This window comes from Athene noctua, chromosome 1 (genome assembly GCF_965140245.1).
Source record: "Athene noctua chromosome 1, bAthNoc1.hap1.1, whole genome shotgun sequence".
Taxonomy (NCBI): Eukaryota; Metazoa; Chordata; class Aves; order Strigiformes; family Strigidae; genus Athene; species Athene noctua.
The window spans coordinates 107340050-107362394 of NC_134037.1; the positions used below are offsets into that span (position 1 = coordinate 107340050).

At 41.3% G+C, this 22345-nt stretch overlaps 3 protein-coding genes across 7 annotated transcripts in view; 1 reads left to right on the forward strand and 2 right to left on the reverse strand.

The window, feature by feature from the left end:
• EPRS1 (glutamyl-prolyl-tRNA synthetase 1) overlaps positions 1–4837 on the reverse strand; it is a 42293-nt gene extending 37456 nt beyond the window's left edge. For all 5 annotated transcript variants that reach the window (XM_074897244.1, XM_074897241.1, XM_074897243.1 and 2 more), the window contains exons 1-2: positions 4760–4837; positions 2023–2107 (exon numbers count right to left, since the gene is read on the reverse strand). In XM_074897244.1, coding sequence (XP_074753345.1) covers positions 2023–2107; positions 4760–4805 — 131 coding nt within the window. In that variant the 5' untranslated portion in view covers positions 4806–4837. The remainder of the gene's footprint in view (positions 1–2022; positions 2108–4759) is intronic.
• A 1026-nt stretch (positions 4838–5863) lies between these two features.
• Positions 5864–21276, reverse strand: BPNT1 (3'(2'), 5'-bisphosphate nucleotidase 1). Its single transcript, XM_074897246.1, has 9 exons — positions 21200–21276; positions 17098–17222; positions 13887–13991; positions 13538–13645; positions 12973–13021; positions 11870–11961; positions 10749–10946; positions 9802–9907; positions 5864–8481 (listed from the first exon to the last, which is right to left on the reverse strand). The coding sequence occupies exons 2-9, from the start codon at positions 17212–17214 to the stop codon at positions 8333–8335; spliced, it is 924 nt and encodes a 307-aa protein (XP_074753347.1). The 5' UTR covers positions 17215–17222; positions 21200–21276; the 3' UTR covers positions 5864–8332.
• The window catches only part of IARS2 (isoleucyl-tRNA synthetase 2, mitochondrial), a 30038-nt gene continuing 28969 nt past the window's right edge, over positions 21277–22345 (forward strand). The window contains exon 1 of the mRNA XM_074897245.1: positions 21277–21997. Within this exon, the coding sequence (XP_074753346.1) occupies positions 21767–21997 (231 nt within the window). The 5' untranslated portion in view covers positions 21277–21766. The remainder of the gene's footprint in view (positions 21998–22345) is intronic.

Below are 22345 nucleotides of genomic sequence, written 5' to 3' on the forward strand. Positions count from 1 at the left end.
TGCCATGAAATCCATTTAACAAAAGCATTAGTTGAGATACAAGTTCAGCTGATGCTTCTCAAGTTACAGACACACTTTTAACAGACTTTAAAATAGAGAATCAATTTTTTAAAATGATTGTACAACCAAGTAAGAGAAAATTAACGCAATATTGAGGTTTGGAATAACTTCTTAAACATAATCCAATGCGAGGGATGAGAGGACACTAAAACACAAAAAATTCCATCAGATAGAACCATGATTCTAGATATTATCCACATCTGGCCAAAGTGCAGACAAAGAGGTTTTGCTTTACATTTCTGGCATTCTCCAACAGAGCTAAAATGAGTGTGTTTGCAAGGCAGTGGAAAGAAGGCCTGAGAATATAAAACTATTTAATACAATAAAATCTTATTTCAAAAGCAGAGTATATAAATTTATATCATTCCAGGATCATCCCCCATGTGTCACAGGAGTGTATATCTTTTTGTATAGACACACACTGCCTAAACTGTGAAAGGAAAACGAAACCAAAATCTGACTAAGTCTACTTAAGGGGAAAACTCACGCAACTTAAAAATATACAGTTAACTCTCTATTATGTAAGCTGTATCCCACATGTGCATAACACACACCAAAAATTATTAATACTGTACCAATCAAGTTCCAATACAACGTTCTGCCACATTTCTCTTGCTTCAATTCAAAAATCACAAATTCAGTGCCATCACTAGGCACAGCAAAAGACAACATGTAAAATCAGAGATTACAGTAAGGAAAGAAGTAATATCTGAGTTCAAGTCTAACATTTTAAACAGAAAGCAATATTTGCAACCAGTAAAACAATCATTATGGTTGAAGATTGTGAATCATCCTGTGCTTTTTGCAGAAATATGTACATAGTGACAAGCTCTTTCCCTAAGGTTAGAAGGCAGCTGAAAAGCACAGCCAGTGAATTTGTGAGGATCAAATCAGGATCTCCACAACACAACATAAAAATACTGTGTTATTTTTATAACCATTCTACAGACATGCAGGAATACTGATTTATTATGTATTGGTGGCTTTAAAAGCATCTTCTGCTGAAACAGCTCACAAAATCAGAGTTTGTCAGCAAGTCTGTGAACACTACATTTTTCCCCATCCCTTCAAAAAACAATCAGTACGCAAAAACTACACTTATAATCGCTAATTCCAAACTCATCATAGTGTTAATATACTTTAAGTTAGGAATGCAATGTTTATGGGTCAAAACATGCTCCTTACTGTATATAACTAGGCATCAGAGATTTCCACTGATACGTCAGCAGTACTTAAGATATCTTGATATCTCCTCTTGATATATCCAGGTACCTTACCTGATATGGAATCTAAGATGACAATGCAGCTTCCCAAAACTAACAGCATTAGTGCTGCATTTCTGATATGCATATGATCCTACTCAGACCATAAAAATCACCTTCATGCCCCGAACTTGAAGATATTTACTCCAATGGCAGAGTATTTATAGAAAGACAGACAATAAATTTCCACAAAAATTTCCAAGATTCTTTCTACCGGATGCAGATGGATACACTGGATAGCTCGGCATAGTTCATTAGCACTCTTCTAAGATAACATCATGCCTTCACTTACAGGCAGCAGTGAGCCCAAAATAATGACATATAAACCTTTAAAATTCACTCCACCACAGATGTACAAGTCCAAGGAATCTTGTATACCAGTCTTGCCTAATATAAAATGTCCTTGCTTTTGATAATCCATGGCATCTCAGAAAGGCAAATACCTAAACAATAAAGTGACTGGTACAGCATAAACAATTGGACATAAGTGCTTGCAAGTAAGAAGGTTTCCATAAAGATCAAATTTAGAATATATTGTAAATGTTTTGTCTGTGCTACAAAGAGACATCAGTAATGCAGTGATGAATAAAACTGTACCCTTCTCTTCCTCCTACCTGAAAAGGTTACTGTCAATGTTACAACCACATGATTTGTAAAACTGCTGACCCAAAGCTAGAAGGAGAGATGCAAAGTCACTTACTCGGACACACGGAGGATGGTTTCTTTGCCTTCTTCCACTGAAATTTCAACATCATGCTTTACATGCTCCACTGTCAGCAGAGCTCCTTTAAAAAACAAGAGAAAAAGATACTGAACTTTCTTACAGGAAAACTATCTTTCACAGTAGCAACCAAACAGTTGCATTTCTCATCAAACAGGACCAGGTGACTGAACTGGCTCCTTCAAGTAAGATTGCCCAGGGAAAAAATCAATGTTGTCTCATATGCAAGAGGCTTCTTATTCTTGGCAATCCTTACAGCTTCAAATTGATCTTGTCCAGCATACAGTAACCTGCAGTGAGCTCAGCAAGTGTCAGCAGCAATACATTTTGTTTCCTAAGGGTATTGTAAAAATTAGTCCTGTCCCCCAATATATATAGAGAACATAATCAAATTGCTTTTAATTGAACAGTATGGGAGCGTACTCCATCCCAGCCCTGACATATGCATCAAAGGAGATCAATTACTGAAAATATCAGTACTTTCTGAACAAGAATGAGACTATCTTTAACCTGATTTAACGTTTATGAAGAGATTAACCATTCAAAACCAAGAAACTCTATCCATGTAAAAGCGCAGGACGGTTATACAGGGTTTTTAGGGTAAGTAGTTCATCTGTAGTGACAGTAAAGGACGGCCTCTAGAAATAAAAGAATTATTGAAGTTCTCAGGCTACATCATCAACTGGAAGACAGCTCTGCCCATATTCAAAGTGGCTTGATGCAAACCTGCTCTGATCTCAATGCTCTATAGCACGACACAGGAGCTGAAACAAAGCACCGAGCTAACTTGGCTGTATTTCTGGATTGGCTCTGGTCCAAATTCAGCCTGCTCAGCATAAGTAGAGGAGCTTATGTTCTTTTGGTTTGCTCAGAAGCAAGCCAGCAAGCTTTTGGACAGGCAAATATTACTTAAATGAAACCAGACAAAGGACTATAATCTAGGTCTTATAAGGCATCTAACCTGTTACAGTCTTCCTAGTGTGCCGTGCACTTTATCTTCCCTAGAACAACGCACAGACTACCCGAGGCAGATGATGTTGTAAACTATTAATACACTGGCCTAAATACAAAGCAGTGGAGCTAGGAATCCCCTAGCTCTCACCTCTGCTCAGCTGCACCCTTCTCATGGCATTAAGCTTTTATCAACAGTAAGTCAAGGTTCTTTTCGGATCCCTCAGTTATCCACCTGTGAAAGTCAGGATGACATCCCTTACGCAGTATGTTCGTAAGACATGTAAGTATTTTAATAATGTGCACGGAAATGCTTTGAACGTTACAAGTATGTACACCAAGCTATGTAATTAATACTAATGACATTAAAAGCTACTACACTTTTCCCAGTGCATAGCCATGATGAATAGTACAAAGTAGGAATGAGTAGGATGTGTGCCTGTCTTTTTGATATAAATGTTTACCAAAGTGTTTCATCTGTAATATGCAATATTTCTGATATAATTATGCAATCTCCTGAATTAAATCTCTAATGCCAGTCATCAGCTATCAAAAGGAAAGAATCCTCCAAAGCCCCATAACCCATATTATTCGTAGCTCATATTGCATCATAACTTTTCTAGCAAATCAGTATAAACAAGTTTCGAGAGAAATGTTATTTAAAACTTAAATATTATTAAACCTTACATCAGCAGTCATATGCAAGCTGTATTCAACTCTGAAATGCATTTGGGTATAACAGCATGAAAAAATAAAACAATAAACTAAGTATGGGAAGAAAACGTATCTTGAAGAGTTGTAACAAAATGGAGAAATGATATGGAATACGCATAAAAGGCTGTTTCCAGATGGCAGAAAGCGTCATGAAGGAGGCTCTCACATTTTTAAAGGCAAAATAACGTCGAAGAACAGCGAGCAACTGAAAAAGCAAGATATTGCAGTGCAACTTTGAACCAGCTCCCCCAGACAAGCCGAGTTTTAACATCGGGTTAGAACTGAGAACGAAAGATGGCAGCAATTAGGCAGAGCTCACAAAGGAGCAATCTGAACTAGGGCTGCCCTGAAAATTTAGCCCCAACGCGCAAAGTCACCCGAGGGGTCTCCCCATGACTCAGTGTCTCTAGCGTAAGTTACGCGAAGTGCCGGCAGCTGTCACCGCCGCCCCAACAGCTCCTGGAAAGCAACCTGCAACCTGCTGGAGACCGGGGCCGCCCCGCGGGCGGCAGGACCAGCCCTGCCCGATCCCGGCTCCGATCGCGGCTCCGATCCCGCCGGGCAGGCGCGACGGAGCAGTCGCTGCGGAGCCCCGAACGGGGCCGGGCTCCCGGGCAGGCGCCTCCTCAGCGCCTCAAGCGCCAGCAGGACCCCGCGGGGGCCCGTCCCCGGCGGCGACGTGGCCCCCTGCCCGCCGGGGACCGGCCCCACCGCTCCCCCTCAGCGGGAGGGGGGGGCTCGCCCCGCGCCCCAGGGACGCGTGCCAAGGCCGCGGCGGGCACACGGCCCCGGCCTGCAGCGGCGCCGGGCCGGGCCGGGCCGGGCCGCAGGGGAAGGGCAGCCATGGGCCTCCCCGCACGCCTCGCCCGTGCCCGCACGCGGGGGGACAATCCCCAATCCCCGCACCGGCGCGCGGCGCCGCATGATGCAACACGGCGGCCACGCGCCCCGCGCACGGCCAGGCAGGCGGACGGCGAGGGGAGGGGAGGGGACAGCGTCCCGCCGGGCCCCCAGGGAGCGGAGAGGAAAGCGAGGCCCGGCCCGCGCTTACCGAGCGGGGGACTCCCCGCGTTGACGGTGAGGCTCAGCGCCGCCATCCCGGCCGTCACCCACCGGCGCCGCGCCGGAACCAAAGGAGAGGGCGGGGCGGGGCGCGCGGCGGCGCCAGCGCGGCAGGGGCCCCCCCCGCAGGCCCCGCCCCCTGCCCCGCCCCCCCACGACTTCCGGCGCGCGCCGCCGCCGGTCGGTGCCGCTGGAGTCCGGGCCCGAGGCGGACGGGCGGGAGGCTGCCGGTAGTGAGGGCGCTCGGTGGAGTCCGGGCGGCCCCTCAGCGGGGCTTCCCTTGTCACAGCTGCGCCGGCGATTAGGCAGAGCCTTGCCGACAGCTCGGCGGGAGTTAAGTGTGAAAACTCGTGAGCTGGCAGCAGCCGTAAAGGCTGCTTCAGTCCCTCTACGGCATGTAATGATACGAGCAAATCAACCGGTGCAACGTGTACCGACACGTCTGAGTACAGTGGTTTAACCCATCTGATTTAGAATATTCTTTGTTACGCTCCTCACAGACGTGCAGATTTTGCAGATGCGTCAAACTAGTCTTGGAATGAGTTACAAAAACACTGTGTCAGCAGTTTTTCACCAGGAGGCACACTCAAGTTCACATTTTTACAAGGACGATGCAGTGTCACTGTGCTTTTTTTTTTTTTTTTTTTTTTTTTCCCCAGTCTATTTTCTAGATGGTATTTTAGCACCTAATGTGCTAGCAAGAGAAATTCTCAAATGCATGACTGGTGGGCTGGTGCTGAGGCCGTGGTCGTGCAGCCAGAGCATGACTGCACCTTGTGTTCTGGCTTTTATCCTTGGTTCCTGTTGCTGCCGTTTATTTAAAGTTTCCTTAACATTCTCCCGTGTTGGCAGTTTTACAGCTTCTGTCAGCATGGAAAGTGGTTCCATACATAAGCGTCTTTACGCTTTACATTGGGTAGAAGCTGGTGTATGGCACGTGAGTTCTACTCCCACTGAGGCAGCTGTAAATGAACAGAGAGATAAATTACAGCAGAATTAGGGGCTTATGCTGAGGAAATTTTCAAACGCATAGGAAGTTTCAGATGAAAATAAGGATACAGAGACATAGATGAAGATTACTAACAGTGGGTTCTGTGCTCGACTTTATTTCAATGATTACATGGAAAGACGATGGTAGGCTTTGTGTTGTCAAAGTCATTCTACATTTTATCTTGATGTGTTTTGCAAATTCATATGCAGATTTTGATGGGAATACTAAAGAATGCATATCTGAGAATCCTGCCAATAAAAAGGTGAGAATTATGTATAACTGAGGCAGTGAAATTAGATTAATCCAATACTTGCTACGTGATTCAAAATTCAGTCACAATCAATATGTGGAATGATTCAATTTATAATGAGTCAAAATATGAAGAAGGCTCTAATTAAAGCAGGCTGAATCTGTCTTGCGTGCCTTACTAGTCATGCGCCTGAGGAAGGAGAAGAAAGGTAGGCTATAGATTAAAGGCATAGAAGCATGCGTTATTCCTACATATGCAGCTTTAATCCAGTGTCATGATAGCATTATGTACCAGCTGATGATGATAGAATGAGGCAAGTGATAATCTTGCTAATTTATCTGTAAATGTTATGATAAGATGATCTCACTAAGGAAAGAGCTTCCTCAGATCCTTTTCCATGTGTGCACATGGAGAGACTTTAGCAAGAGTTGCCTTGTTTATATCTTTTCGTGTCAAGATGTTCCTGTTTGCTGGAAATAGAGCCAGCTTTAAACCAGTGAAGTCATATTGGTGTTACCCTACTGTGAGGAAAGGATCTAATCTAACGGCTCTTAAGCAAATTAGAGTTGTTAAATACCTTGTGTGATGAAAGGAGAAAAAAGTAACTTGAACACACTGTTGAAAACTGTGTTTTGACATTTTCTTCTCTATGGAAAACATAGGGGTTTTCTATCTTGAAGTTCAGTGCTAGCTTAAACATGGTTTAAGTGGACCAAGAGGGTAGTTATTTGGAGAACTTAATCTTGCAGGCAGGGAGGAAGTGAGAATGGGTGCAAGGCAACTTGCAGGCTACTTTGCCATCCATAGTGTCAGAAGAAGCGAAGACAAAAAAAATTATGCTGGGAGAGCTAAGGCATTCAGTCTTTATGCAAGCAAGCAGCCAAGGTCAAGCACCCTCCCCAATACCACAAGCCTGAGAACCCAACATATGCCACTCTTCTATCCACATAGAGAAGAGGACGAAAAACACAACTATGTGTTGTCCATTGAAACTGACATCAATTCATGGCATGCCTCAGCATGTCACATTGTTATGGAAAAGGGGGGCCCTAAAACTCCTTAATTTGAGGGTAAGGGACTTGGGTCACAAAATCTGGAGAAAACAAAGTACATGGGGCCCCACTGGTTCAAGATACTCAGAACCCTAAATTCAGCTTGAAGAGACTTCATCTGTTTTGGCTGGTAATTTTAGCTAGTCATTTGTAATTTATTACTTGTTCTCTTTTGTGTTCAAATGGACTGAACAGTTGAATCCTGATTTCCTAACCCCCACACCTATGGGAAAGCTGACTGAAATAGGGTCTTCAATTATTAAGTTCATTTCAGATGATCTTATCCCCTGGTCTCTCCCGTCCCCTAACATGCCTATGATCCACAGGAGGGGAAATTTGTAGTGTCAGGTTCCTCAGCTCCTGGGGCTGTTGGAGCGGCACCTGGACTTTGTTTCTCTCAAAATTTGGACGTGTAAAATTTCAAGTTCTGGCATTTCTGTTGTGCCCATGTATGACAAAATGACCTAGGATGCCCAGAGCTCTCCAAGACTGAGGTGACACAGACCCTGACAGAGGCATTTCAGATCATCAGAGAGATGCTGGGAACTCCTCCCCGTGTTGCAGTTTCCTTGGGTTCTCCTCAAGTGAGGTGGCCTGAACACCACTGTATTAACGCTTCCCTGATTCTCAATGGATCCAGTGAGAACCCCTATGGCAGGCACCGGAGGCCTAGCTGGACTGTGTCTTGGCTCCTGCGAAACTCAGACAACCCAACTCATCACAAACAGCAATCCTGGTCATCCCGAAACCAAGTGCAGATTGAAAAATTCAAAGATTCACTTCTAAGAATCAAAACTGTCAACTTTATAATAAGGGGGCTAATCCATCCAGGCAAATTTTTAGTCCATTTGTATTTAACACAATAAACCCTTACTGACTACATGCGACAAAAAACATCAAGCAAGATCAGGTAAATGACTTAACATAATTTTGTGCCCGAATATTAAGATGATTTTTGGATGGTAGTGTTATTTATATGACTTTGTACAGTCACAAAGGACAGTCACACAGAATGAATACTCCCAAAAGAATATGGTAAACAACTACTGAATGAAAGTGACTGTTGTGATGTTGTCTGCTAAACACAGCAAAACACTCCAATCCAAAACATACCTAGAGATTCTGCATGTAATTTTGAAATTATTGAACAACTTCACATAAGAATTCAGTTCAGATTCTATAAAACAAAATTTCAAGCTCAGTTATCTTTTCTTTTTCTCCAAGCTCACTTTCTTGGCCTTCCAGGCCAAGCAAAGGTGCTTTACTGCTTTAAGGCACAAGAGATTGTTTAACGGTGTTAGGAATACGACTGGCATAATAGTCATAATTTCTCAAAGTGGCAAGGACCCCAGCTGAATTCATGTGTTTCACTTCCTTGTTATACTGAAATGAATTTCCATGGATATCAGTTATCTTGCCTGCAAAAAAGAGAAAAAAATATTCCATCAAACAGGAGTCAGAGAGAGATAATCTGTTTATTAGTACAAGTGTTATAACGAAAAAAAGACAGGCTTTGGCATACACATGCCTGTCATCAGATGTGAAGTATCTCTGCTCCTAGTTTAAGTGCAACAGTTTTTTATTAACTGAAATCAAATAACTAATGGTTTTATTTTCTTTCAGCAATACTTAACATCCCTTGTGTTTCAGGAAAAGGAAAACAACATCTTTATTACAGATTAATTAAAATGCTTCCTGAGTAGTTTTTACACTGACTATTGAAAAGAAGGAAAGAAAAATCCTCAGTTCAAGTAAAAGCCAGAGTAAGTCTATACAACCAACTCTAACATAATGTAGAAATACCCCAGCTGGTTTTAAGTGAGTTTCTAGAAATCACTTAGCAAGAGCAACACAGATCTCTATGAAAGTTAATTTAACCACGTGATACCTACAGCTAAATACAGCAGTGTGCTGCCCCAGATTGCTTGGGTTTTTTGTGCCTGAGCTAACCTGTTTAAAGCCATCCCAGTTATCAACACTAGAGACTGAAAGGAGTTGAATAACGTCATTATGAAGCCTCTTATCCCTGCTTGACAGAATTTGGGACATTAAGCCCCACAATTTTAGTGTATGGTGGTAAAAGGTCTATCAACATGAACAGCAGAAAAACTATTATAATAATAACACTTACATTCAAATTCTTGTCAGTGAGACTTTTCATAACTTCTCTAACCCCTTACCCCCTAGAAAGGTGAAGTGGCTTATGTTGACTGGAGACCACTAATTTCACTGAATTATATGAGTAACTTAATTTTGGAATTTGTACATCCAAGAAACAACTGCATGTTTGGCCTATTTTTGTTGTTTTGAAGTATTCAATGTCCACATATTACATAATATGTTACTAATAATAAATTACTATATCCAGTTAGTAGGACAGCATGATTTTACTGTGTAGCCAATAAAAAAAAAATTTGTTTTGAAAACATTAAAATTAATATACCCAAAATTTCAGAGTTTGGCTTTTTTAATTATTTGACACTTACTGACTGTATTAGTCCGGGGCAAAACAGATAATATCGTGATTTCCAGAGCATTATTTGCTGTCCCTTTGGAGATATTGTTGATTTCTAAGGGCTCAAAGCTCCTCATGAATTGTGACTATTTAAAAATACATACGTACTTCATTTTGTCTCCAAACACATCTTTGGAAATTCTGTTTTTCTATTAAAAATATAAATAACTTTAAATTGATGCAGTTTCACTTAACATGGAATTTTTGAATGCTATTAATTTACCTCCCACAGCATGCAGAATAGCTTCAGGTGCACATGTATCCCACTTCTTGCACCCAGGACTGGCAAATACATAAGCGGATGCCTTGCCTTCTATAAGCTGAATGATCTGTTATGAATAGAGAGTGGCAATCATTAAAAGGATACAGGCATTTAGAGACGGCTAAAAATAATACCAGGAAACAGGGATTAGATCAGTTTATTCTACGTACTTACGGTCAGAAAAGGAACACCAGCCATTTCTTTCTGATATTAGAAGAAATTATACTAAGATTTAGAAAGTTATATTGTATTACTGTTCTGAATGATCTATTTTTCATTGATATAAATACAGTCTATAGGATGAAGTTTCAGAAACAAGAATTTCCATCTTGTGCAAGTACTAAAAAAATGAAGTGGAAACTATCTCCATGTTGTTTTGGTGCCATTTTGGACTTTGCACACGTTGGAAAAAAGAGATTGGAAGGTCTGTTTTCAACAGCCATGACAAAATTAAGCTTCAAAATCTGCAGCAAATGAGTATTCCCCATATGCAAAGAAGTTTTGCAAAGGAAATATCGCTGTATGCTTCTATTGTTATCCTTTCATGTGTGCTGCTAGATAATTGTATTAACATGAACAGGAGGAAATGTCTAATAATTGTGATTGAATTGAATTCCCATTTAGTCATTCTGGTCTTATAACTTTTTATTTTCTCCCCTAGAAACAGAATACTGGGGAAGATGGACCTCAGCCATGACCAGCATGGCCACTGTTACAAATACACCTGTACCAAATTCTCTCTACCACCTCACAGCAGACTGAATGCCAGGAAGAGAAGTTGTGCTGGGGAGGAAGAGGAAGTCTTCCATACATTCATGCAAGTAAGCAAATTATTTCTTTTTAAATTCCTTTTCTTTTTCCAAAGGTACCACCTCCCGGTAAAAACAGAAGATTTGGAGTTTTCATACCTTGTTTCCTGCTCCTCCAACTCTGATGATGCTATCTGGGTTTAGGGCACTGATGCAGTCATTTACCAGGGTACTGCTGTGAGAACGGGTGGTAATGATGATGTGTTTTCCAGCAGGTGCTTCTGTGAGCTGAAATCCAAAGGCACCCATGCCCAGGACTCCCCAGATTGTCCTGCCCAACACAGCATCAGTTCCTGCCTATGAAAAATGTACACAGAGAGTATAATATTAATACTGGGTTATACATTTAAATCATGATACTTAAGAACTACTGTAGAGCCCAGAGTGAGAAATTGGCTCTCTTTCCCTCTAAGGCAATGACATCATTTACCATTTTCTTATCTGTGACATTGTGATGGTGCACTACATCCTGCCTCCAATGACTGACAAGTTAATATTTGTATATTTATGTAATTCAGGCACAATCTGTAACTGAAAATGTCTTGTAATTTTAAGTGTTTCATCATACCTATCACACAGAACATACAGAGTCAGTGATGATGTGCATTACATCAGCTCAAGAGCTTTTTCTTTAAATTCTAGTAAGTTTAATTAATCACACTGCATCATGAGGTTTTTTCCCCCCCTCACAGACAATACTGAAATAATCTCCAAACATGCGTAAATGCCTGTAGATTGGACATCCTAGACTTAACACCTGAAACCTGGCATGATATGCTCTAACCCAGCTGTCAGTGACAGGTATGCTTCGTTACTTAGGGCTGCAGATTTATGGCAGTTTCCACACATCCCAAATGCAGCTATTGCATGGATTCACTAAAGAATTTATAGCAAAGACTGCAAAACCACCAATTTGTACTTGGTTTACAGTATGTACTTTACATGTACTGTAGTAATATGTACAGAATATATATAATATATACTGTATTAGTGTATTACACAAGCCTCAGGATTCAGTATGTCTGTTGGTAGATGCCTGAGATCCAGTTCCTGGAAACCAACATTCAAAATTGTGTATATTTAATAAAAACAACACCACCTTATATTACAACATTAACTCCACTACACACTGCTTTTCAGTTCAAAGTGTGCTAACTAGAAATGGCTTAGGAGTGACAGAAATTACCTAATGCTTTTAAACAAATCAATGCATTTAATACCTCATAGTTGTAATATGGCTGGTTAATAACTCCTGCTATTGCTTTGCCTCCATAAGCAATTCCAATAAGAACTGTTACGTGGTCAAGGAGACCTGTACAGAAATAATATTAATGTAGTTATCCTTGAAAAAGGGGAAGTATATATATATAAAAAGATCAACCCTCAACAGAAGTCCACAAATTGATATGCAGCATGGTATCTTAAAAATGCAAACACTAATCAAGATTTTCAGGTGTTAATAGGTTGGCTGATACAATTTTTTTAATCATTTAGCCTTGAAGTCTGAAAAAAAATGTCCCAGATAGAATTCTCTTAATAGAACTATGTTATAATTAACAAATAATGAGAAAGAAATTTAAAGATACAACTAAATAGCAGTATACAATGACATTATCTATAACTGTGGTGTAGATTCTTTACTGATATTCAAACCTAGCAATTTGTTGACAGTTATACCTCTCTTTCCCTGAAAACAGGAAAAAAAAAAATCTGCCTAAAAGATTTCACATTAGTCGACTAAAAGATGTAGCAGGAGGCTAAAGTGAGGTTTCAGCATACTGGTTTTGGAGTGTTTTTTTTTTTCCTTCGTTTTAGGGTCTTTTTCTATGGACACAAATTAGGCTTTGCTGAAAAGAGTTTATTCCCACAACTGAAGAATTATGATTTGCAGGAAGATGTTTTATTTTGAAAGGTCTACAAATACAGCTATGGTATTTGGGTTGTTTGAAGAGAAGGATGTAAATATAATTGAGCATATTCCTGTTTGAATGGGAGATTTCCTCCCTTAATTCAAAGTATATGCAAAATTGTAAGTTTGACTAAAAGCTTAAGACAACCTGCCAGCAATCAAGGGCAGCCCTTTGCTCCCTGAAATGATAAAAACTGGTGGGCTCTCAGTAGTCCATCAGGAATATTCAATACCGGTTAGAACTGAATGGAATGATTAAAAAAAATCCATAGAACTCAGAAAGTACAGAAACAACATCAACCTTATGAAACAACATTGTATGTAACTTCTATCATAAAACTACCTACATGTACGTGCTGCTTTATTACACTGCTATAATTTGTTTGAATCAGAAGATTTAAAAGAGAAGCCAACCTTCAGTGTACTCCTTAGTTCCATCCAAGGGATCAACCCATATTACAAGCTTTGAAAATAAAAAAATAAGGCAAATTAACAAATACCAATCATGTAAATTACCATGCAGAGTATATATTTTATTTTAGTGCTTTTATTTTCTTATGGCAGTAAGGAAATAAAGAGATTCAAATTTTTAACATTATAATATGACTGAAGCCTACAATTGTATCTTACACAAAAAAGGCTTAAAAACTGACTGGAACTTCTCAGCAAATATCTTAATAGAGATATGAAGGCTTAAACTGAACATGGAAATTACTTATGTCTAAAGTAGATTCCTTCCAAATTAATTTGAATCACAAGTTATAAGACACAAATTTCCATTTCCCATTATTGCACACAGGGATATGCACCATTTCCAGCTCTGGAGGTGCGATTCTCATGACTACATTTCAGTTTTCAAATCAAAAAGAAAAACTGGCAACAATGAAGTAACCTTTCTTCTTAATACATTCTTAACTAAAATCCGTAAGTAATATATAGTGTAAAATATGAAGACATATGTATAACATTACCACATTACCTCTTCCTCTTTAATTCCTGTGTACTGAGCAGGACAAGTTTTCTTTAGTATTTCTTCACAGTGGCCGTCTTCAATTAATTCCTCAGTTACCTCATCGGTAGGGAGTTCCTAACAAAAGGATTCTCAAAATTGTTAGAAAAAAGATGTTGGACTCACCTCAATTTGCCTTAGAACTGTGGATTTGCTTGCAGCTTACTTGACAGAGCCAATGCAATGGAAAAATGAAATGGGCTTGAAATACTTTTCTTTTTAAAAAAAGCCCACATGATTTTGTAAAACCTGCCAAAGCAAATTCCACTGCAAATTACTGCAAGTTAAATTGTTAGTATGAAACAAACTAGTTACTTACTTCTTCTCCTATGATTGTCACCTTGGGAAACTTCCGTGCCAGGGAAGCACAAATGCTCATTTGTACCAGTCGGTCAGCTTTGGTCTGCAAGTCATTGGCTCCAGTCTGTCAAAGGATGGATGGGAATTTGTGTATTTCAAAAAGCACCACCACCACCAGTACAATGGCCCATATGTCACTCTGAATATCTACCTTGTAAAGAAAAAGAAGTCTAATTGGATAAATCATCAACCTAGTAGGTGATCTTGAGAGGCAGGCTGAAAACTGAAAGAAGCAGAGTTTCCCTGTACACCCCAGAGCTAAGGTATGATATTAGAACAATATTTATATGACATGTTCTTCTCATGCAGTGGTGCAATTGCACTGAGTACGTATTTCTGCAAATACTACACTATGTACAGAATAAATTAATACAAGTATGAACCCATACATAATACAAGAAGAGGAGAAAGCAAAAATTAAGATGTTAACAGGAAAAAATATTTTAAAGCTCATTGAAGAGACATAGCATATTAGGAAACAGGAGAAATACAGGGAAGGTGATTTAAAGATCCAATTAATCTGTCTTGTTAAAAAAATACTAATGGAAACAATCATGATGTATAAACTTCTAAAAACTGAGCAGTTCCTTAGGCTAGCAGGGAAAGACCAAGACGGGCCAGAAGCTAACCAGTAGAATTGAACTGGACAGTAACACCCATACATTTTTGCCAACAAAAATACCACAGAGGCAATAGTGGATTTGGTGTCTCAAGATGACATGAAACAATGACTGAGAGCCTTCCCCAAAGATGCAATGTTGCCAAACATACGTTGCCAGATGGGTTACAGTAATTTCTTCTTAAACATTAGTAACTTGCTATACAGTGGAAGTGGGCAATTTATTAATACTTTCTTGCCTTAATCTTCATGTATCTATGAATGGAGGAGCCCTTTAGGTCCAGAGACAGAATCCCAGTAAGGAATATTCGTGTTGTTAGCATAGGAATTAAGAAAGCCAGTTTATCCAAGGATTTGCATCTTAGCTGAATCAAAAATTTTATTTTATCTGCTTGTATCTTATTTGGTGACAACATGAAAATTGTTTTACAGCTACAGAAATTAGCCATAGGAATAAAATATTCTGCTTAGAATCTTGTAATGGGTTCTGCATTATTTCTGCATGCTCAAAAACCTAGTCTGTCCCTTATCCAATTGCCTATTTATCTGAAAGTTAATATTTTTCTTTGAAGTTTCCATCTCATCCCCTAATAAATTTGGTACCAAGTTTAGACTGAGAAAGATCAAGTTATTTCAGAGAATGTCATTAGTTCCAGGACATCCACCTAATACAACAGTATAATGTAGTTCTTCAAAACAGTCATCAATAATGTAAGAATGGCTGGGCAAAATGTCTATTTACCAATTCGGGGGAAAAAAAAATGCTACAAGGAGAAGCAATATAGGTGGAGAGCTTAGAGTTGACTGGGGTAAAGAAATCTCTGGACCTCAAGGGAGGAAGGGGAGGAGCTAGCTAAAAATTCAGGCATCCTTGAACTATTTTTTCTATCTAGATAAATGCATGGGAGGTCAGTGTGTTGAGGGAAGAGGTGAAATATTGTCTTCCAAGCTTTTCTATGGCTTTCAAGTAATGCCAGTTGGAATTGGTCTTGATGTTTGCTGACTGCAGAAAGAGGATGAACAATGAGAAGCAGCACTTTCTGTTCTTGTGCATCTTTTCCCTCCAGACTGTAAAGCAGAGAGGCACATACAGGCTGTCTCTCTTGCATTCTTCCTCTTTCTTCACCAACCACCTCTGTTACTTTTGATGATTTTTGTTATACTGTATTTACAGTTATGTAATTGGTTACAGAGCTTAAAATGTGTTCATTTACTTGTTTTATTATATTAGAAAATGATTGAGCAATGCATTTCTGATTTACTGGGAAATAATATTAACACACATGCATTTTTTCTAAAGTGAAACTGAATTAAATGGATAAAAGCCAGCATTTAGTTTTAGTTAAAACTACCTTAACCTTGCTGGACTCTTAAAAAAATAAGCCTAATGAAAATTGTTTATGCATTTAAAAATAACTGATCAATCAATCAAAGTACAGACAGTACCTTCATTGTACCTCCAGATGCAAGTATTTTAAGGCTTTCTTGTAGTGCAGCTGCTTTGGTTTTTCAAAGAACCTAAAGCAGGCTATGTGGCAGAATATATTTTACATGTCTGAGAATCCTGCTATGAATCTAAATAGTTCTGAAAACACAGACCATTACTATCCAGGGTTCTTTTAATTCTCTCTCCCATACACTTCATCTTAATTGCTTAGGGGGGAAAAAAAAAAACAAAACAAAACAAAAAAGGAGAATAAGAAAAACTTGCAAATGTTTTTGTAGTGGTGAATTTAACTGACCTAATGGGGAAAAAAGGCAACTTTCCTTTTGCATCTACTGTCTGAAGTGACAATAAAAGTCATACAAGATCAGGCTTTTCTTCACAACTGGCTGAAAGTGCTTACTATCAGAAAAATGTAAATACCAGCAATTACTTCAATGTAAAGAACAAAAATAACATTATGCAGTCCATAATATTGTGACATACCTGTAAAGCTAGAATTAAGTTTAGAAGTTAATTCCACTAATTCTAGTATTATAGTCAAAAGAAAGATCCTGGCTGATCAGTGCAGTTTACTAATTCACAGCAAATTAAGAACTTCATGCAGATGACTGTAATTTCATTTCTGTTTTCTATTTAAAATTAAATTTGAAGCTCCAAATTTATTGTGAAGCCTGTGATTTACAGTAAAATCTAAGATTATTTTTGTTATAAGAAACTAAACACTGATTTATCCTAATCCAAAATTCATCAAGGGCACAGAAAGTTAAGACGTACTACAGATGTTAGAATATAGGTATGGAAGTTTATGGGAAAGATTCATTATTATTAATTCTGACTTGCTATCCAAAGCTTGTATTTTGTGAGGGGTATCAGGACAAAATTACAGTATGTTTCTTTTAAGTGTCTAAACATTCTTTAGAAATACTGGTTAAAAGACACTTCTCCAGTGCACTTTTAATCTTTTAATAAGGAATAGTTCTTGTATCAGAGCACTGAGGTCTGTATTTCCTTCCCCGGTTGCTGATCTTCAAAAGTACCACTTTTACCTGTATCTAACTCAGCATAAATGAGAGAAATTAAATTGGAACAAAGTAAAAGTAATACCTTCTCCACTACCCCTAGATCTCCTGTAGCCATTACATTTCGAACAATTGTTGCAGCTTTTTCCGCGACAGAATATGCAGAGGCGACCACACGCATGAGTAGAGCTGGAGAAGCCATACTGAACGCTGAAAAGAAAAAAAAAGTGAGTTTGTACACACCTCAGAAGACAAGAGGGAAAATATTTTATGTAACATTCCGAACAGATACAGTTTAAGCTGAATAGGAAGGGGAAAGTGGGTTACTGCCTGTGAGTAATAACGAAGTGAGCTCAGACTTTTTTAATACACTTAACAAACACAGGGATATAAAGCTATTTTAGACAAGGTTTTTCAAATATCCATGCTCTCTGACAGTGAACCTAGTTCTCCTCACGAAATAAAACCTGGTGTTAAAGAATGACAACAGCAGCAGCAGAAACTCTTTACCATAAAAGTTAAGAAGTGTGGTCTACAGAATCACAGAATCATCCAGGTTGGAAAGGATCTTGAAGAACATCCAGTCCAACCATTAACCTAATTTTGACAGTTCCCAACTACACCATATCCCTCAGCTCTATGTCAACCCAACTCTTTAACACCTCCAGGGTTGGGGACTCCACCCCTCCCCGGGCAGCCCATTCCAACACCTAACAACCCCTTCTGGAAAGAAATGCTTCCTAATATCCAGTCTAAACCTTCCCTGGTGCAACTTGAGGCCATTACCTCTTGTCCTATCACTTATTACTTGGTTAAAGAGACTCATCCCCAGCTCTCTGCAACCTCCCTTTCAGGTACACGGTACTCATTTTTTGTACATTTTGAACATAAGTTCATTTTTTCAGACCTGAACCTACAGATTTGGTTTGTGGCCAGACTCAAGTACAAGGCTACCAGACAGGATGACAAGAGCAACTTTACTTAATATTTTTATTTGTTTAAACAGAAAATAGGCTTTTGTAGATGGCCTAATTATGGACACAAAATAGACCAATGATATAAAACCACTGCACTCATTTGCAAAAGTCTGTTCATGTAAATTTTACCATCCTTTCTGTATTTCTTTAGCTTCTCTTGATTTCTTTAAGGAAATCTATTACATCTTCCTTCCTCCTCTCATCTGCTCCCCAGCACACACCAGTGTGATTCACTGTGCCTCCGGTTCCCAAATAGAATAGCTATCATTCTTGCAAGAGGTAAGCAACCACCCATTCCTCCCAGCTTTTATCCACCTCGGGAGGAGGAAGTACTGGGAACCACACCTTACGCTTTAAAACGCCGAGCTAATTGCTTTTTATGTTTTCCTGTCAGGTTTTTTTCTATCTGTGTAGTTTTCATGGTTTCTGGTTTGGGCTCACACGTGTGACGTGCTTCCAAGCATAAACACTTCAGCACAGAGCTGGAAGAAATACAGAGGAACTCCTTGTCGTGGTCTGAATTCTGCCAGCAGCTGGTCACTGCCCGCTGAGCGCGGGAGGAGACCGGAGGAACACAGGGACAGCTCGTGGGTTGAAATAAATAAATAAATAAGAAGAAAACAGTTTAGTGGTGGTAATAAAACAGAACAGTAACGGAAAGTCCAAACGGGTAACACAGAACAGCGCTGCTCGCCGACCGACCCCAGAGGGGGAAGATCCCACCAAGAAGGGCGGAAGGGAGCGCGAACCCACCTCCTTTATCTACCCCGCAGAACGTCACACGAGATGGACTGCTCCAGTGCCCGATCAGGGCCCGGCACTCAGCTGTGCCCCTCCCAGCTCACGAACATTAACCCTCTCCCAGCCGCAGCCAGGACACTCCTTACCCACCCCATTGAAGACGATATACTGGGCTTCCCTCACAATCAGCACCACCAGCAATTGCAGCAAGTATTGCATAAGGGGTAGGAGGTGTTATACAACACCTTTCCCTTCTTGCTTGAGAAATCTACTCGTGTAGATATAAGTGTAATATAACGAGGTGATAAGGCTAGCTACTGTAGATGATATTGATATGGCCTCAAGTTCACATCTGTTTACAGCAGAGGCAAACAGCATATCAAAATTCCCGATTTAGCTGGTGCAGAAACTTTTCAGCCTTTTAGAGGCACTGCATGAGTATCTCAAAAGTCAGAAAATCCCTGAAGCTGAAAGAGTAGACTGATTGTATAAGTACATTCAAAAAGTGCAGCCGCTACTGTTAATTATTATTTATCGCTCCTGGATGGGAGCAAAGTGCCCTGGAGTCGTGTAAAGTAGAGAAGGTCCACACCCAAAGTGCACACGTGAGCGATCTTGGAGTGGTAAGAATGGTTACAGAGAAAATTTTGGAAATGCTACCTTGTGGCAAAAAAACCCGGCTCTTAAGAGCATAGGAAGACAGATACTATTTAAAGTATATGCCATCATGTGAAACAAGTTAACAGGAAGGAAAATTGAATGTAGTTCATTCCATACCGAAAACATCTGGAATATAAGCACTTTTAAGAGATTTAAAAAAAAATCAGCATATTAGATGGGAACTTTGGGTTAAAGAATTGAGCTCAGAAAATTAAGATTTTATGCTCAGCTTCTCGTTCTTCATTTGGCCTTTTACTTCACATTTTTTTCCGCTTCATAAAATAAGGTTAAACTTAACTGTTTTAAAGGCTTGATTTATTAAACGTTTGTGTAAAGTTTTAAAAGACTCCGAAAACGCTACAGAAATATTATCTTACATTCTTGAATCTTAACCCAAGGTGCTTCTTGGGCACATTTTTCTTGGACATTCTTAAAGACAAACAAGTATACTTTCTTTCTGTAGTGAACCTGTACCTGAAGTCTCTAAACAAACCTTAAAATTAAAATATTCTTATGAAAACCAAGATTTTTAAGAGAAACCGAAATGGGACATTCAACACCTCCTTCTCCCCAATACAGAACTAACTAATGAACTGCAAAATATGTTATTACTGCAAAAGGTGCCTTAAATTTTTACAGGGCTGCATCTCCTGTGTGGCATATTTTCTGGTGTGTTTGACTTTTTTTGGTTAGGTAAGTGTGTGTGCTAGTTGGCCATAAGTTTCTCATTTGTGTAACGTTTTGATCACAAACTACCTAGTTTATTTAGAAGTTTATGGCACATTCTCTCCAATGAGGGCATTGTCTAATGTATATTTACAAAGTACACTCAAGAATATACTGCTTGCTTTGGACAAACAAGTTTCACTCTTACAAAACTGTACAGTTTACAAAGATTGCAAAGCAACTATCCCTCAATTTAAATTTGCATATTATTTTCAAAACACACCTTGTCCTCCAAAGACCATCCATCCTTTCTCCTAGCCTAGCAACCAAATTGTTGAATATGCTTTCAACTTGACAGATCAGTTTGCTCTGATACCTACTAAAATAAATGAGTTCTCCAGTTCTTATCATGCCTTTTAACTCTGAAATATTTAACTATTACACGATGGCTACAATTAATTTATCAAAACAAGTATGAAGGATTCGTTGATGTTGCTGTCACAGTGTGTCTTCTGCAAACACCCATTTTCCAAAGTTATAGTTTCACCTGATGAAAGGACAAAACGGCCATCATCCGCAGACCGCCTTCAAACACAAGTGCTAACCTATGACTTTCTTCCTCTTAACTCTTCAAAGCCCAAGTGACTAGAGCTCGCTGTTTCTTTACAATAAACTCTGGCTCACATCTAGTAAAAGATAAACTTTTCATTCTACATAGCGCAAGGAAACAGTATTTACCCAGCCGAGGCAGGTTAGGACTCGGAGTGGGAATGCCTGGGTCGCACTGCTGGTCACCTGTAGACTTCCAATGGGAAAGGGCTGCCCTACCTCATTTCACTGACGTGATTCGAGGCCTTTTTTTGAGTTTGCATTAAAAAACCCCAAAAAAAAACCCAAAAAAACAACCAACAAACAAACCAAAACAAACAAACAAAAAGCCCACAAAAAAACTCCCCACAAAAAAACGCCGGCTCCTGATTTTCTTGTCATCAGGATTCCGGCAGTGCAGCGCAGCCCAGCCCGTGTAACTAAACGGTAATGCATTTAATCTCTTAAAGCATTTCGTCGAGCACCGCACAACGTTACACAGGTGGCCGCAGCTGACAGGAGAAGCTCTCCCTGCTGTCGCGACAGCTAACTCACCGTCTCCAGCCTCGCTTGCCCCGGAGCTCGGCAGCCTCCCTTACACTCCTCCGGCGATCGAGGTTTCCTGCCCCCCACCCTCCCTCCCTGTCCGCCCACCCGTCGTCGGGCACCGGCAGCGTGCGGGGCGCTCGGAGCGGGCCGGCAACCTTCCCTCCAGGCCCCCTCGCCAGGCGATGAAGTAACCCAAGCCGAAGTCCAAGCCCCGCCGGCCAGCCCTCGCCGCCGGGAGCTCCCTGCCCGCACCGCCCCGCCGCCTCTGCAGGCGCCGCCCGCCCCGCGGCCTCCGCGCCAGCCCCTTCTCCGGAGCTTCCCAGAACTCGCCCCGATCGCGTCAACGGGGCGCCCGCCGCCTTTACAAAATTATCTCGAAACGCCTCAAATCCCCGCGGCTCCGGGGAGGTCCGCAGCGCTCCCCCGGCCCGCCGGGAGGCCTCCGCGGCGGGGAGAGAAACGCGCGTTGCTGCGTGGCGCGGCCCTTGCCGCGGCCCGTCGCCGCCGCCGCGCCGCTTCCCGTGGCGCAGGCGGAAGCGCTGCCCCAGCGCGCGGCGCGGGGAGCCCGGGAAGATGTTTGGGGTCTGGCGGGCGCCGCCGCTGGCCCGGGCCGGGCTGCGGGCCCGGGCGGGGGCCGCCTGGGGCTGGGCGCGCCCCGCTGCCTCAGAGGCCGGCAGCCGGCAGCCCGCGGCGGAGAGCCGGCAGGACTCCCAGTACGGGGACACGGTGCTGTTGCCGCGCAGTCGCTTCCCCGCGCAGCTACCGGGGCGGCTGCAGCCCCAGACCGAGCTGGAGACCCAGGAGGTAGCGGCCGGGGCGCGGGTGGGGCTCGGCCCGGCGGCGGCTGAGCCCCGGCACCGGGGGGGGCGGAGGTTGGCTGAGGGGCCCGCCTTTTGCTGGGGCTGCCTTCGTGTAGGTCTGGGCCTCCGCGGGTGCCTGGCCGGGCCGCCTGCAGGTACCTCTCGGAGATGGTTGGAGAGCTCGGGATCTTTAGTTAGTTATAGTCGGGATACTCTCAAGTTTGTTACAGTTTTGTTTGGAGAAGGAGTAACGACCCTCCTGGTAGTGGAGAGCCGGACTAATAATGTTAGGTTTAGTATTAGACTTGTCTCGGGCTTCTTAATACTTTTAAACTACTAGTGTCATCTGCTA

Excerpts from the sequence above, each read along its gene's own strand:
- BPNT1 (XM_074897246.1), bottom strand. The coding sequence starts at position 17,214 with ATGGCTTCTCCAGCTCTACTCATGCGTGTGGTCGCCTCTGCATATTCT. Across the intron at positions 13,992-17,097 it reads ATCTAGGGGTAGTGGAGAAG|ACTGGAGCCAATGACTTGCA; the intron begins GTATTACTTTTA and ends ATCCTTTGACAG. Across the intron at positions 9,908-10,748 it reads TTGGAGGAGCAGGAAACAAG|ATCATTCAGCTTATAGAAGG; the intron begins GTATGAAAACTC and ends TATTCATAACAG.